The sequence below is a fragment of the Pleurodeles waltl genome, chromosome 6, assembly GCF_031143425.1.
Source record: "Pleurodeles waltl isolate 20211129_DDA chromosome 6, aPleWal1.hap1.20221129, whole genome shotgun sequence".
Lineage (NCBI taxonomy): Eukaryota > Metazoa > Chordata > Amphibia > Caudata > Salamandridae > Pleurodeles > Pleurodeles waltl.
Genome location: NC_090445.1, coordinates 1,589,248,929 through 1,589,266,637, shown reverse-complemented (window position 1 = coordinate 1,589,266,637; position 17,709 = coordinate 1,589,248,929). Strand labels below are relative to the sequence as shown.

General features: G+C 42.4%; 1 protein-coding gene across 8 annotated transcripts in view; it reads right to left on the bottom strand.

The window, feature by feature from the left end:
• LOC138301182 (ectonucleoside triphosphate diphosphohydrolase 8-like) overlaps window positions 1-17,709 on the bottom strand; it is a 451,411-nt gene that overhangs the window by 69,603 nt on the left and 364,099 nt on the right. For 7 of the 8 annotated variants that reach the window (XM_069241394.1, XM_069241399.1, XM_069241395.1 and 4 more), the window contains 2 exons: window positions 15,102-15,332; window positions 2,323-2,601 (listed from right to left, as the gene is read on the bottom strand). In XM_069241394.1, the coding sequence (XP_069097495.1) occupies window positions 2,323-2,601; window positions 15,102-15,332 (510 nt within the window). The remainder of the gene's footprint in view (window positions 1-2,322; window positions 2,602-15,101; window positions 15,333-17,709) is intronic. The other variant, XM_069241401.1, reaches the window with a different exon arrangement.

Below are 17,709 nucleotides of genomic sequence, written 5' to 3'. Positions count from 1 at the left end.
AGCAGTGGCTGCTTCTTGGGCTGAGACAGGTGGGGGTTTCCCCACAGGAGATCTGCAAAGCAATTACATGGGCCAGTTCCAATATTTTCCTGTCACATTACAAGTTATATTTTGTTCTCACTTGATACAGACTATTTTGGCAGCTCAGTCTTGAAAACAACAACAAAATAATTGGTGAAGAATATAATTCTGGTTCAGAAGCACACCATTTTGTCTGTGGCATTCTTTTCTTGCACTTAGTACATCCTCAAAAGTTAGTACTATGATGAGGAAGACTTTGGTGGGGGTAATAAACTCTTTGCTTACTAGTAAGCTTCATTACTCTTAGCAAAGTCCTCCTCGCTATAGTAGGATCCCACCCTCCCTCCCTTACTACAACACAATTGTATGTGTTTGGAAACAACAGGAAGAGGCAGTGGAGGGGACAGATTACATGAAAAATAAAACAATTTGGCAAAGCAATTATGTCTAAGCCTGGACGGCCTCACAAGTTAGTACTATGACACAAAGGATTTTCCCAAGTGTGATGAAGATTAGCGGTAAGTAACTATGTCATTCTCTGGTTATGTTTTCCATGTGCAGCTCCACACAGCACAATTCCATTACCTGCTTACCACAGTATGTATCTTCCACATTCTGTCTTTTTCTATGCACCACATTATTAAAACTATAAGGTGTTTAATTTGTAAAAAAAAAAAAAAGTAATAATAAATAAATAAGTGAAGAGGCCCAAAGTGTTTCGTATGGACTCTATGCTTGCGCTACCAAATACCAAGCTTGCCCAAAGGAAAACCAAAGCTAGCCTTGTCTTTATTGCACCACTTATTTTTCTTTTTCACCCTACTCTTTATCTTTCTTTATGTCACTTGTGCAGTTTCTTTTTCAACCTTGCTTTCTCTCCTTGTCACTCTTTTACTATCTTTCTCTCCCTTCCTCTTTTTCTCTTTGCTGCATTCCTCTGCCTTGCACTAGGTCCAAGTCTGATCATATTGAAATATTCAAATAAAATAAAATCACATTTTATAGAGCACAACTATTCACTCATCAGGGTCTCAAGGCATTGAGGGGGTATGTCCTCTGAGCTTTAGTTGAAGAGCCAGGTTTTAAGGTTCTTCCTAAATTGAGGTAGGGATAGTGACTGTGCTGTAGGGTCAGGGTGTTCCAGCACTTTGCCGCGAGGTAGGCGAAGGATCTTCCACCCACCGAGGTCTTTCGTATGCGGGGTATGGTGGCTAGTGCTTGTTGAGTGGAGCAGAGAGGTCTGGAGGGGGAGTAGAAGGTGATGTGGTGGTTGAGGTAGGCAGGTCTTGGGTTATGGAGGGTCTTGTATGCATGGATGAGGAGTTTAAAGTTAATTTTTATCTCGATAGGAAGCCAGTGGAGGTCTGTAAGGTGACTGGAGAATGCGGCGGGGAATGCCCAGGATGAGGCTGGCGGAGGTGTTTTGGATGTGCTGTAGTTTCTCCAGGTTCTTCTGGGTGGTGCTAGCATAGAGGGCGTTGCCATAATGAAGTCTGCTGGTAACCAGGTCATGGTTTATGGTTCTCCGGCAGTTCTTTGGGATCCATTTGTAGATCTTCTGGAGAAGTCGGGGTGCGTGAAAGCAGGAGGATGCAACTTGGTTGACTTGGCGGGTCATGGTGAGCGATGCATCCAAGATGAAGTTGTGGTTGCGTGGGTGAATGGTAAGGGTGGGGGGTGCTAAGGATGGATGGCCACCAGGAGTCGTCCCAGGCTGATGTGGACCGTCCCAGGATGAGGATCTCAGTCTCATCAGAGCTGAGCTTGAGGCAGCTGTCCTTCATCCAGGTGGCGATAGCTTTCATCCTGTGGTGAAAATTCTTCTTGCCAGTTGTGGGGCTTTTTGTCAGTGAGATGATCAGCTGGGTATCGTCGGTGTAGGAGACAATGTTCAGCCTGCGGTTACTGATGATGTCTACGAGCGGGGCCATGTAGACGTTGAAGAGTGTGGGGCTCAGGAAAGAGCCCTGTTGAACTCCATAGCTCCTCTCTGTAGGTTCTGACAGGTAAGGCGGGAGTCTAACTCTCCTTGTTATATTATTATGTTCTGGTCCAAGAACCATGAATGACGGTGCCACCACCTGCAACCACCTACACAAATTCAGGACTGGAGCTACGTTCAGTATTTCAGTTTAAGATGAGTTAATAACAACAAAATAAATACAGTAAATACAAATAGCAGGTCTGTATGATATGGTAGGATATCAGTAGGAAGACTTCTTTGTTTATGCTTTTTACAGCAAATAAAATATTTGACACATTTTGTACATAACACATCCGATTATGATCTGAATAACTTACAAGAAACTTCCCAGAGACAGGTGGCTGGTAGACTCCATCGAAGGAGCATGATTGTTTCTTTCCACATGCAGAAAAGTTGAAGATCTGTTTTGTGAGGGAACGGCAAGCAAAGGCGTCACCACCACCCACTAAGGTGATGTTCCCACTGAGGTCTGGTTTGTATAATGAAAAAGCCAGGTGATGAGTACAGGGACTTTCATAGAGAGAGGTTAGAGGGACAGTCTCCATGTAGCCATCAGGATAGCATGGATGAATAATTGGATTCACCAAATTCTTTCCCTGTAACAAAGCATAGAGAGACTTACGATAATCATAGAAAATGGCAACTTGTGACACTCTAGTACACTAGACTAATTGTTCTTGTGCATTCTGGACATCCTAATTACACATTATAAGAAAATGGGTTATTAGTTGGAGAAGATGTGAATCCTACCCAAGTAATGAGTTTCAAAGTCCTGTAAGGTCAAATACAGTTTCACACTAATTTAAACCTGGGGTCAACCCCACGTAGTTATGGCACAGACCAGACCGGCTAAACATAGGAAAATGTGTAAGCACAAATGCAACACTAAAGTAATAATCAAATAAAAACAAAATTATTGACCCAAAGAGAACTCATTTGTTTGTGAACGGGCTCCTTGTGAAATAGCAAAATGCAGTTACTGAATGTAAAGCTAGCCACTGGCTAAAGGAAGCTGACCCACTGCCCCATGATGCATAATGTAGTTGGCGGAAGAAAACTGTGAATGACAAAACAAAAAAACAATGGATGAAGGGAGCTGGCAGAAAGCCACTTTGTGTAGGTATATTGTACATATAATTATGGTAAATCAAAAGATTTTGGTTAAAACCAGACCTAAAATGACTAAAACCTAGCCAGGCGAACAGGAGAGATGGATTTTAAAAACATTTAAGGCAAGAAGAGCGATGTAAATTAAAGTATGAATCAAAAATCCTTGTTTATGTTTGACTGGGATCTAGGCACAATTTCAGGCTGTTTGTAATAGAGCAGAGGTGGAATACATCAAGTGAGTTGCCTAAGTCAAAGTTCTACCTTCTTACTTAGGGCCTGATTTAGGTCTTGGTGGAGGGAAACACTCCAGACTAGTCGCTTTTTTGGTGCTCAAAATCTTCCACCAGAATCTGACTACAGTTGTATCCAATGAAGTGGGCATCTTTATCCACAGGGTCCAACTGCTCCAGTGGTCTTGAAAGTACATTTTCTAAGTCCTAACGTTTCAGGCATTCTCGGGCAGTTGTTCTTAGGCTTCCAAAACCTTAGGGACAGCACTTAAGTGCCAAGGCACGCTCCAGCAGAAGCCCCCAGAAAGGCCCTGCCAAGGTCCATTTGTAACTGATCACTTCAGGAAAAATACTGATTGCAGCAGTCCTGGGAACAAGTGGGGGCAAGGCTAGGTGACCTCTGGACACCCCATGACCAATGGGCAAACAGTTCCCAAGGGCAAACCTTCCTACATTGAAGCATATATTGTATGTCCTACTACAAGCTAGGCAAGTGTCTACCATTCTGGGTAAAATCCATCATGGCAAAAAAATTCTGCCATTGGATGGAGCTAGTGGCACAGCTAGGGGTGTGTTTAAGACAATGAGCAAACACTGCCCAATCAACCACCCCAAAATGGTTCTGGGACCAGGTCCCTCCTCCACTGAGGAGGCTATAGTAGTGTATTTTGGCATCAAAAGACCCTTCCTCTCCATGCTGACTTGTTACAAAGCTATAAATGTACAGATCTCCCACTGATCCCTTTTAATTAGAGAATTCCATGGGCACTCCTAAACTGCCCTATATATTTAGCAAAAATTCAACAGTTGAATTGGATTTTTTATAAATATTTATAAGAGATGGTTGAACCATGGCTTATTACAAGATCTGGGATTAATACATTGATTGCACTTTAGCTTATTCTTCATTGAACCAGCCACAGCCCTAATGATGAAAGTAGCTTTCAGTTGACTAGTCACTGAAGGGAGATACACACATTAAATTCTTACATTTACCACTCTTAAGATCCAGGCACCCTACCTTGTGGGGTACAAGGCATACTTATGGGTGACCTACTTAATATTTATAAGTAGGATTTCTCTCCTGTGAAAAGGTTTATTTTGACAGGTCTGCTTGCATGTTTACCTGCTGTAGGAGTCAGGCTGCACCTGTAGGCCTGAATCCATGTTTTGATTGTCAGCCTAGTGAATAGCACAATAGGTACATCAGTTCACAGGTGACATTTAAATTTCTATGCCATTGGTATGTTTTCTTACACCATATACTATGGACTTATGAAAAGTTAAATATGCCACAAAAAATAAGTGCAAACGCAAAAAGGAGCTGTTTCACATGTCTTATGTTATATCCTACTATAGATCTGGATTGCATCTTGCAGCAAAAAGGATTATTTTTAGATATGGAATTCTGTATTGTGGTGCAGCCACCATATTTTTGTGTGACTGGCTTTGCTCCTATAGGATCTGTAGTACATCCATTACTAGTTGAAACCTTTAAATATATTTTGATACGTTATAAACATTGCAAAACTAATGCCAACATTTCAGAAATGCTAAATTGTGCAGTTAAATACTAATTGAACTGAATCAGTCCAAATTGGGCTGACTCCACCACTTCACAATGGGCAATGATGGCCGTCTATTTCTCTTTTGCTTTTGAGGGGCCGTGGTCAACTTCCCAGTTTTCTACCTATTGTCCATGTAATCATTTGTTGTCATGCTCGAATAAAATTAGGCCCAATTTAGAGTTTGGAGGCCAGGGAATTCTGTTGGAAATGTGATTGAGTACCACGCCCAGCAAACCGTCAGTCCACCCGCCTTATTTGGAGGCAAGCAAACTCTAAGTTTTACATTGACAGAGCCCTGTTGGCTAGGTTACAGATGTTTAATAAAGAGGATATTAGAGTTACTAAGGAAGCTTTTTTATTTAGCTTTTCAGGGAAGGGCGAATGTCAATATCACTTACAAATTTTAATTTCGAAACCATGCAGCTAAAGATTGGCAAAATACCATACGTAGTCACTTGATGGTCTATTGATTGGTAATACATTTATTACTAAGGCTCTAACCATGAGTGTTTTCAGGCAATTCATAGTGGGACGATTTTCCCACACCTTGAATTCACCTAGTAATCGAGGGTGTGGGAACACTGGGTCTGTTTTTGCCAGGTGCCATTATATACCTGATGAAACTTGGCAGTGTGGGTGGGAAGCAGGTGTTTTGGGAAGCAGCAGAAACGACCCCCATCCCCCAGAACGCTTCTGCAGCACCACGGGGGATGAGTCAAAACTCCCTCAATCCTGGCACAGCAACCGTCCCCAGCTCGCACAAACCCCATGTCTCCTCTTCATCCAGAAGCAAAGAGAGCTCCAGGCCATAGGCAGTGCCTGAGGCTGACAGGAAGCCCTATACCATCCCATGAACCCTGTGCCCCCACCCAGCATCAAGTGCCCCATGCCAGACGAAGAGGCCTTGGTCACACATCTGTTTTGCTTGACCTAAGAATGGCCCACACTGAGCAACATTGGATGCAATTCTACACCTGGCACCACAATAAAAACATCACAGCCCCAGGCCAGAGGTAAAGTCCCAATGGTGCTGGAAAGGTTTTCAGAATGGGGGTGCTGCCATCCGTATTACATCACTGAACCTCTAGGGATTCTGAAAAATCCAAGCATCATTCAAAGAACAAGTGTCACAAATGAACCACACTAATTCAGCAGTAGAGTTGAAGGGTGTGGTATGTAACCAGTGATGCATTTTGGATGACACTGTCACAAATATATTACTAAAGCATGGTGTGGTAGCACACTGTCGTTTACAGACAGCACATTTTCCACTGAAATGACAAATAGATTTGCACAGACATACAGTTTATTGATAAATATATATAGTGCACAATCCATAATGTGTGGAAATTGGCTTTCAGCAAATATTTGTCATTTGCGCATTGCCAAGTAGTGTCTTGGTTTGTTTAGATCTTATAATTTTTTTTGTTTACATCATAATTCGGAATTAGAAAAAAAGTGCTTCGTTTGTGCTTTCCTAACTGTTTATTCATTTTGAAATATGTGTACAGTTCAGTTATAGGTATTTAAATGGTGTTGTGTGTTAGAAGAAAACGACATCCTACAGCCCTTCCTTTCACACCAGCAAGATTGTCACATAATTGACTTTACAAAATCCTCACACTTAGCAGTAAGGGAGAGAAAAACTCAATACCAGTCTCCATGTTAAAAGAATAAGCAGCATTTTGTCAGAAGACTAGAATGACATTTGACTTCTATCTTTAAATTCACTGCAAATGTGATACCATATAAACAAAAATTAATGTTACCTTTAATGCTCGCTTACCTTCGGAACTCCAGCATGGCTATTTTAGGGGTGTTGCAGCCCTTCCCCCCACTTCTACTTCCAACACCTGTGTCAAGGAGTGGGGATGACAGTGCCCCTCCCGACCACTACCTTGGAAGGTGGACACCCGGTCATCGAGGCGCAAGCAGGTACCACATCATAAACTTCTGCCCCGCTCCCACTCCATCACCTCGCACTGACCTCACCCTCAAAGCAGGATGTAAAAGGAAGTGGGTTTCATCATGGAATGAGCACACCTTTAGCAAAACTGGAATCAAGAATTTCGGGTCTACAAGTTATTCCCCATTGCAGGAAACATACATTTAATAGCACATTTTATGCGCAGGGATACTGACCTGAAACATTATGTCTGACCACACTGCACATAAATGCAGCAAGCTTGTAATCAGGCATTATTAGTGTGCAGAATAACCATGATTAATAATTTGCTTTTATTTATTGTATTGAATGGGCCAGTTTATGTCTGTTTTAATAGTATTTTGGAAAGCCATTTTTTATTTTAATTCAAGCCACCATGTACTTTATAATTTTCCTGAAGATCTTTCGACTATTTATTTTTATCTTGTTTATTGGGTTCGATGAGGATACAATATTTTGTTTAAAAATAAGCATATTTACTATTTCTGCATATGACGGCATCAACTTTGAAAAGGAGTCTGGAACGTTAATACTCATGATTCTGATGAACCCAGTAATCCCCCTCCCTTCCTGTGCCCCAACTATGAGTTTAGCCTCTACAGTCAATCAACAATCAAGGTTCATGTTTTAGTGTGTGACATAATTGCAATCTCCAAAAACATCTATGGGAAATCTGTTAGGACCTGGAATTGTACTCACTTGTAGCTGATCTATTGCTACTCTTACATCAGCAGGATTCGCTCTTTGATGGAGGCCCATTAGACATGGGAGAAACAGGCCACTGGAAGGGTTTCCTTGAAGGGCGAGATGGCCTGGATGAACTTTAGGTGGTCATAGTATATGGCATTCTCTGTTATGGCTCAAGGATCCTTGACCATCTTGCATTGCCATCCAATAGCCCCTATTACCTATTGATATCTTTCATTTTACTGAGCTTTTATACCAGTTTTTCTGCCTTTTTCCTGTATTCATAAAACCTGCACTGAGAGGCCCTCCACATCACCTGGCTTTTTTCGGGAGAGGAGGCTGGATGTTACAGTCCAGGCCCTGGGGCGCTATCTTTTCTTCTGTGGTGCAGTACTGGTCTTTGACATAAAGAATAAGAGCCTACAAATTACACATGAGTGTAACCCATCACCCTGCCCCTAAGCACCAGTTTAAATGCTTTCCACAATGTCAAAAGAAAATATTTTGAGCCCACATTAACCCGATAATATTGATGGTGTCAGGCAAGTCATCATTTGTGAGCCACAATGCATTAATTCTCCATAGCCCTTCTGGTGATTGCTAGTTTGATCTAGAACCAATTCAGTGGGAGATTCATGGGATTAATCAAGGAAATGCATGCTAGTTGCCTTGTGAAGAGAAAAGGCAGGTATGAAATGGCTATGCATGAAAAGGATTTGCGGGCATCACAAAAAATATAGCTGTACTTTTGCATGACCATGATGCCAAACATCACCAAATGTTCATAGTACACAAAAGTCATTCGAAGTGTCTGTCTTGAATGCTGTTTATCAACTGACCATTACATCACCAGTTTAAGTAGCAGGAGGAAGCTAGGAGCTACAGAAAGTTAGGTATAGAAAGATAGGTGGGGCACAAAACATTCAGAACTGTTTGAGCTGTGCCATATATTTTCCACATAACTGTTAGATAGTACATACCTACTTACACAATCAGGTGAAACCTCTGAATGGGAGAGTTTATTTTAAAGAGAATTGTCACCCCTTGGTATCTCCTGGTGAAAAACGCATCTGCAAGGGTATCCAGAACTCTTCTGCCCAGTAATTTGCAGTTGGTGTCCATCTCAGGTAAAGACTCCTTTAGCAACAAAATACCTGGGACATATTGCTTATCTGACTTCAGGACTCCCCTTTTTGATTTTATTGCTTAACCCATTACCAAAACTGTGTCATGACGCCAAATGCCTCTGATGGGTAAAAGCAATAAGAAATAGAAAGTAGGCACACTTCACCAACCTAAATTAGTTCTTGCCATCCCACCACACATTTCTGAAGCATTGGTTGTTAATCTTAAAGTGGTGGATCTACAGTGTAGTTGCAAAACGAATTAGTAATACCAGCACATCAAAGTGCCCCAAACAACACATTCCCCTCACAATAAAAACAGGAATGGATGAGCTACTATAAAACACCCATAAAACATCTGAGTGGATTATTGTTTCTAAAATGGAGCCCACTCATTCAAAACAGCTCAGGTAACATTAGAATCAGGGACCTCCAGATCGGAGCTGACTCACTTGACATTAACTCCTAAATATGCATGTCCCCTTCTTTAAGCACCTCAAAGAAGAAATATTGAGTTAAAGAGGACCTTTAACTTTGGTGGAGATGAGAGCATATAGTTAGCTAATGCACTTGCTTCACTCCTTCAAAATGATTTCTTTACTGTTAGACTAGCATAGTATAATCGGAAATTGTGAGACATTGAAGGGTTTCTCAGTGTGTATAAATGCACATAACCGTTCTTCTTGAAAGTACTCCAGCTAGCTTCCCTCTGCTCTTACAGAGAAGTCAGCGAGCTTGAGGTTGTTCGACTGAGCCAGGCCCTCTGCATCCTACAGTCCTCCAAGGTCTTCGATGTGCTTGTTAGACACAAAACTGGTGATTTAGGTTCCCTGGCTTAGCCTTCCAACTGTGAGATAACAAGTGGAGGAACATTGCTCCTCATTTCTTCCCTCCACAGCAAACCCCCTTAATATGACTAAACAGTGAGAGTGAGTGGGAGAGCCCTTGGAAGCTTTGGAACACATATGCTGCTGTAAGAATGTGTGAAACTCCTACTCAGTCAGCCCTTATGAACAATATGATTTAAATAGTTCTCTGATGTTAGTTGTGCCTCATTCATTGTGATCACTGGCTCCAGTGTGGTGGAGGAGAGACCAGAAGGACACGTCAACAAACTGTCTCTCTGACATTCCCAGGGCTCAGTCGAGGAGGGATATTTATTGTAGGAGATCTGTACCATGCACAGGCAGACTTCTAAAGGGCATGGGCAGCATGTCTTCCTTTCTCAGCAGCCCAACTCATAAGACATCATCTTGTGATCTCCTCTGTCACCAATGTACTGAATTATGTTGGGCTTGACTATTGTGAACCCTTCAATGAAGGAGGGTGGTGCTGATAACTCAGCTCTACATGTGTCCAGAATTGTGTCTGCTCCACCTCCTTTCTGGTCATGACCAAATTACCATTCTGCTACCCAAAGTCATTTTGGAAGGCTGCAGGTGGTCACCACCCAGCTCCACCAGTCTTCTGCCTCCCATCAACTCACTACTTAACATAGCACCAAGAGGAATTGAGCTGTTCTCACTGGGATAGAAATGCCATTTTGGGAAAGGCACAGGTGTCCTCTGCACCCAGGCCAACACATCATCCCCACAAAACTCACTGCTCTTGGCATAACCTATCCTCAAGATAAAGATGGGACCACTGCCACACATCCTCTGCCATTATGCACCTCAGTGGCATCACTCCAGGCACTGCTCACCACCTGTCTCAGGTCCACCTGTGCCTGTCTTTAAATAGGGATTAAAAGTTGTTGATGAATGTGTGGGCTCATTCACAGACCAAAAATATCAGCCAAAAATCTGAGTAGGGTGTCTGAATATCCAATGGCAAAAGGATTTCATGTTAGAATCTTGTGGGCATCCAGCAAGAGCTTTGGTGACAAGTGTCCTGCAACATGCTCCTAAAAATACTTAAATAGTTCCTAGCTGCACTTGTTCTAGACTTGGTATTATTTGTGAGACATCTTCAGTCCAAATGGTTCCAACCTGAATTATCTGGAGATGGTAGGTTTTGGAAATTTGATTATTGGTAAGGGCAGGTAAGTACCTACAGTTAGCAATAGGCCACTAACCTTCACTTAGGTTCAGTTAGTTCTCAATAAATTAAACCCAGCTCAACCCTTGTTTGCTTGGCAATGAGCAACAAGGCTTAACTTAGGAGACAAATGTGGAAAGCATTTAAAATCACAAAACAGTACATAAGTAAAACATAAAACAAATGAACATCCACCACCAACTTATCACAATAGATTATATTTTTATCATTAAAATGACACCAAAACAAATAAAATCGGATATGGGGAACTGGAGATATGAATTTTGAAAGAACTAGTGTTTTTTAGCGCATAGAAACGAATAGTGGCAATCTGGTCATCTGGTCGCACCTCGACCAGGGCAAAGTCAAAGTTTAAGGCCGACCATGATGGAGCCCTGCTCGTCTACAGTAAGCGGGAGGCCTCGGGCAAAAGATTACCTTCGGACTTGGTTGTTTTCTTGAAGATTTTCTTCAGCAGGAGGAAGTCGCAGTCCGATCTGACCTCCTAGAGCCCTTTCTTGGATACGCATCACGGGAGCCCTAGGTGAAGATTTCTGCATTCGAACTTAAATGATTTTTCGAGATGAAAATCCTTCGACCGGGGGCAAATCTGAATCTTGATCCGACGTCCCTGGAGCCCTCTTCGGATACCCTGTGCGATAGGTCCTGGTCAACTTTCTACGTTCGGACGTAGTCACTTTTTCTGAGATTTTTTTTCATCGGGACAAACCGGCAAGTCAGGCTGGGTCATGACTGAGGCAAGCTGCCACAGTTGCCGCGGCAGGTCGGTCCCTTTATGGAGCTTTTTCCAAAAAGTTCTCCAAACTTTTGGATCTTCTTCCAGAAGGGCTTTTAAGGTCTTTTAGGAGTCCACAGCTCAATCCCAAGGTTCCAGAAGCACTGAGTTGCTCCTTGAGGATGTGGACAACAACTCCCAGAATGCACCTGGCGCAAACTCCAAAACGGCCACTGAACAGTGGTCAGCTGGTCAGTTTCTTCAGGATTTGATGCAAGGGACTCTGGTTAGCTATTTTTCACCTGTAGCAAACAGGGAGTCCCTCCTTGAACCAGATGAAGCCAGGCAAAGTCCTTCTTGTGGTGGAGCCCAAGTGTGAGGCTGGTGCAGTCCTCAGAGTGCAGTGTCCAGGTGCAGGTCAGGGGTCCAACAGGGCACGCCTTCTTCTTCTGATGTTCTTCCTTGTAGGAATCTGGTAGGGAACTGAGGTTTGGGTGCAACTCTGCCATATTTATCCTTGCTGCTCAGTGAAAAACAGGGGGGTCCTGGTACTCCAATCAGATGCAAAGTCCTTCCCCCTGTGATGACCACTTCCTGGGTAGTGTGGCAAAAATCAATCCCAGGGAGCAACATTCTTCATAAATCCATCATGGCTGAAACTCATTTTTGGAGGTTTCATCTGGCTGAGCCCACCCAGTGGTGTGGCTAAAAATCTTAAACACACCCCTCTCCTGCCTTCTCCTAATGTAATCAAGAGGGCACCTAATTGTTTGGGGTTTCAGGATGTGAGGGAGGTGCTGCGTTGCTCCAAATGTCCTTCCCTGCCTTTGAAGACCAGTTTGGCAGTCCTCCCCCTTCCTGCTTTCCCATCTGCTGAGGTAGTTCTCCTCCCCCGGACACATTCCATTGTGTTCAGACCAGGCCACTTCACACCTCATCAAGGTATCCTGGCCAGGCTGCCAGAGACTGGCCGACCAGAGAAAGGCACTACAGAGCTGAAGTTGGCAACTCTTCAGGTAGAGTTTAAAACTCTTTACCTGAACTAGGTATATTAAATTCAACAATTGTAAGTTGTGGGATTTATTATAACAATTAATTTGATACCAAACTTCAGGTATCTGACACTTAAGGGGGCTTTCTTTTTGTTAATTAAAATAAAGTCTCCCCATTTTAGCCTACGGGGGCCATTCACTACAGTGAGTAAAAAACAAATTTGGCTGTTTTACCTCACAAAGACTTTGAAAACTATTTTTTATAAGATCCCTGATTATAGTTAGATGGCACCCAACCGTAGGGGCATATACAGCACATCTTAGGGGTGACTTATATGTAAAAATAAGGTAGTTTAAGACTTTGGAAGTACTTTTAATTTCAAAGTCGAATTTGCATTTAACTTAAATTTAAAAGCAACCAGCAAGGCAGAACTGCCTTTAAAATGACCCTGTGCACCTCAGCAGTGCACCTATGGGTACACTACCTATGAGGGGGCCCTAAACCTACATGCCCTACCATATACTAGGGACTTATAGGTAGGTTGACATAGACAAATATAGTTAGCCTAATTTGCACACTTAAATTATACAGAGCACAGGCCCTGGAACTGGTTAGTAGTACCCAGGGCACCATCAGAGTCAGGAAAACACCAGCAAAAATTGAAAAATAGGGGCAAAGAGTTAGGGGGCCTCTGCAATCAGCCCTGTTGTCTCACAGTGGGACTCAGATGTTCAGCTGGAACTTTTGATTGGTTGGATCAGAGACTATTTCGTCCTGCTGCTGCTCATGACTTTTCAAAAGTTCTTTAATCTGATTTTCTAATTAAAACTGGTCACTGGTGCCATCACCAGGACCTTCACCCTGTTCAGCAGTGTCACCAGTTTCAAACTTTTCTTCACCACCCCCCTCCCCCCCCCACTCCCCGGATCCATGCAGTGAACTTGAGACTGACTCTGTGAATTAGTGGTTGTAGTCACTCCTTTTTCATCTGCCACCTTCACTCTTTTCATGTGAGGGTTGTGAATCCAATGTGGGACTCGGCACATCTCAATTCACTTAAAGAAGTCTGTATTGTGTTTAACAAGGGAATTTTCACTTGATTCATTTTATTCTGTTTTCTGCTTTACAATCTGCTCAATCGATTTCAAAGTTGCATTTTCAAGTACGCAATATCTTGCCACTTGATCATCTTATTATATTTACCAGTGTGACCATATCATCACCAGCCTTATGGCCAGCACAATTCACCACTGCATTTCCTTTTGGTTGTGGTATTGCTTATCACAAATCATGAATACTGGAACCAATCCTGATAGGAGTACCACAGGACTTCATGAAACCCCTATATGACCACAACTACCCAAGATCATGTACCACTCCAAATCCACACTGGTTGTCTATGTAAATCTTCACATTCAAATTATTTGTAAGTCAACTTCTCAGTGTAATTTACTCTGCCACTTGTGCTGAAGTTATGTTAGGAAGGTATGATGCTTCAACAATTTCAGCAATGGAACAAACTGCATAAGCAGCCATCAGTATTCCACAATGGTCTCGTAGACAAGAACCAACTACAACATCAAATCAGCCATTTTAAGAGGAATATCTTTGATGTCTGGTCTTGGTTTGGTCATCATTCAGTGAAATGTACACAGTCATGTTCTGGAATAAGCACCCTTCAGTATTCCACAATGGTCTCTCAGACAAGAACCATGTTCAATATCAAATCAAACACTTCAAGAGGAATATCTTTGGTGTCTGGTCTTGGATTGATACCTAATACTGTGAAATGTACACAGTCATGTTCTGGTTCATCATCAGCAGCACTGTCTTCCCTGCTGTTTAAAACCGAAAGCAGTTTTGCAGGATTAAGACAATGGAATTGCACCTTCTGATAGAGATGTTTTCAGCTGCGAGTGTGATTTGCTCATACCTTGTAAGGCAGCTATACGTCTTGTGCTGATTACCTGTACAAGTCAACAAAATTAGAACTAAATGTGCAACAAACACATTGGGGGTTATTACAACTTTGGAGGAGGTGTTAATCCGTCCCAAAAGTGACAGATATACCACCAGCCGTATTACGAGTCCATTATATCCTATGGAACTCGTAATACGGCTGGTGGTATATCCATCACTTTACAGTCACTTTTGGGACGGATTAACACCTCCTCCAAAGTTGTAATAACCCCCATTATGTGTATGTGCCATTATAAGCCATTCACTTTGACCAATTGCAATGCAAACAGCTGCAACTGCCTTCAAACAACCTAGAAGAGCTACAGTTCCTGGATCTGAAACACAGCAGAGAAATATGCAAATGCTTTTGATAAAACAACAGATAATGAGCACCCACTCTTCTCATGACAATAGAGAAAGAACTTTTTACCCCTCCCCCTTCTTCATAGCCCCTGATTGACAGATCACCCCAAAACTTTCCATACACAACAAGACCCAAAAAGACACTTTTTTGGAAAATGTTATGAAGATTTGTCAAACGGTGCCAAAGATATAGCCAATTAAAAAAAAAGTTTCCTACGGAAACCAGGTCATATACACATATATAAATATATATACACAGAAAGAGAGAGGAGAGAAGGAGAGTTAAAGAGAGAGAATAACAATGAAACTAAAAAACACTATAGAGTGCACCTGTGTCTGCTTACCACTATCGCTTGCAGGAGAAGCTTTTTCAGTGCCGGATGCACCCCGTAGCAAAAGTAGCTATGAGTGTATATTGTGTAGTTCACCCCATACAGCCGTAATGTAGCTTCTTCTCGTTTGTCCTCAATATTAACATTAGGGATAAAACTAATGAGGGTGGCAACATCTCCAAGATCCAGAGCGCCGTACATATGCGTTGTGGCTGGTCGCACCCATACACCATTGAAGGAATACTGCCAAAGAAAGGAGAAATGAAGTACAAGGTATTGATCTCTGACCTTGTGTTTTGGCTAGTGATAAAAAAAATATTACCTTGTAAGTGAGAAGCAGCCCATCATATCATAGGTACCAGTCTCACTTGAAAGTACCACAACGGTATACCCTGACCTTACCCTCTCTCACACATGAAATGTACCCTATTCCACCTAGATGATTTGTTTTAAAGCACTCCTAAGTATATATAGTGATTATGTAAACATAAATGCATATTTAGGATGCCTCCGTTTCTAAAACATGCATGCATTTTCCAGGATACATAAGAAACACAATGTTATGTTGTAGTATCTTAATCCAGGGCTTGAAGGATGTTAATTGGCATGCAGCGCCCGTGGGTAGAATGTGGGCAGTAGAATGCGGGCCTCGTGGGGTGGAATGTGGAATGTACGGGTCGGGAGGAAAGGCGTTTGGGGAAGATGCCGGCAACACGCTTTGTGGTGGCTCTGTATATCTTTGGACTTTTTCTGCGAATAAACTTGTTACCGGCACCTGTCTTCAGTGTCTGCGTTCTTGGGACCACAACACACATGTGACAATAAACTTTCACTCATCTCACAACCTCTTCTTAGTCCTTCATAAAGCCAGCTACCTATGTATGAAAGGTATACGGTTGATAAAATAGCAACAGACTTTATAAATGGAACAGGCTACGTTGATTGCCAAATAGTTATTATTTTAGGGCTGGGATAATGTAATAAGGGCACACCCGTAATATGACTAGGGCACAGCCATCACAGGCCAGGTACATAAACCATGCACATTGTTACACCCACTAATACCAGCTTCAGCCTTATGTCTAAGTAAAGTTTCATATATCTAGGCAGAGCCTTATATGCCATAGCCCTGCATACCCAGTGCAGTCTTTACACAGCAGGTAAATAAATACTGCTATATAAGCATGAGCCCCGAAAAGCACAGGGCATGGGGAATAATGCTCCTCCATAACTCTCTCCCATTCAGGGAAGCCAGTGCTGACTTCTTTGACCCTATACTTTTTCCATCTCATCTTTTATTTAAAAACATTGAGATGGATATACCTCATGTAGAATTCTATGCCTCATTTGAAGCGCTCATGATTTCTTACAATTACCCCAAATTTTTGGAATAGCACACACACACATCACTGTTCTTGATACTTACATAATGTTCAAGTATTCCTGCACTGGCTCACCTGTCTCAGACAGTACTAGCACTATGGTTTCTCTCATAATTAGCAGCAACAAATCACAAAGTAGGAGATCGCTGAGGTACAAACCCAAAACAGCCAAATTTATATCGTATGACCTGGTGCAGAGTTTTCATTAATTTATGATTATGCACACATGTATTCACATTAATCTGCAACACGCACATATGTGTTTTCACATTAAAGTTGACCAGAGTTAGTCGGAGCACGATGAACGAACTGTATCATACTGCTACTGATGTCTAGCTGAAGGTCATGCTGCAAAGAATCCATTGTGTGCCAATCATAGAAAGAAGTTAAAGCTATTTTGTTACAACATGTTTAGTCCTGATTGTTTTCAGTGACAGGGGTGGCTGTGCAAGATGAAATGGGGCGAGGGGTTGTGTGAAAAAAAATAAAAAAGTTACAGAAATGCTTACCTTCGAGGGGAGACGCATTTGTCTCCCCTCCATCCTAGTTCTCTTCCTCTTCTTTGCTGCACACAGGCTCCCAGCCAATCACGACACTGCTGTCACCAGCATGATAGCAGCATTGTGATTGGTCTGAGCAGCCTGCTTGACCACTCAGACTGGGAGTGGGAACCTGGGCATGTTCTCCACTCCGCTATGCAATACAGCCGGGCAGAGAACTTGCAAAGTGCACATGTCTGTTTGGCCAGCCCAACATGGCCGGCCAAAGAGACATGTGCCCTTTGTGCTGAAAAACCCCTCCTACAGCCCTCTGACAGCCCCCTCCCCCATCCTAGCCCCGCCCCTTACCCCCAGGAAAAAGAAAATGACAATAACATTGTGTTATTATCATTTTGTTGTTCCTTTTCCCACAATCCCTTGTCTGCATGGTGCAAATCAGCTACACGGACCTTAGGCAAGTACTAAATAGTCAGCACCTTAGTCTTACCTAATTAGGGTGCAGAGATAATTTAGACTGCCAATGCAAGGTACCTCTTTGATACTCTATTAAGGAACCTATTTCCTATGCCCAGGATTATGTCTGGCGTGGAAAAAGATGGGTTATTTACTGAGTGAGGTAAATTTACCTTATATTCCATGTTATCCTCTGGAAAACAAAAACTTATATGTCAGATTTCTTGCACTTGATGTTCTCCACACCCAATTCCACATGTATCGGACAAAACTTCATGTTTTTCC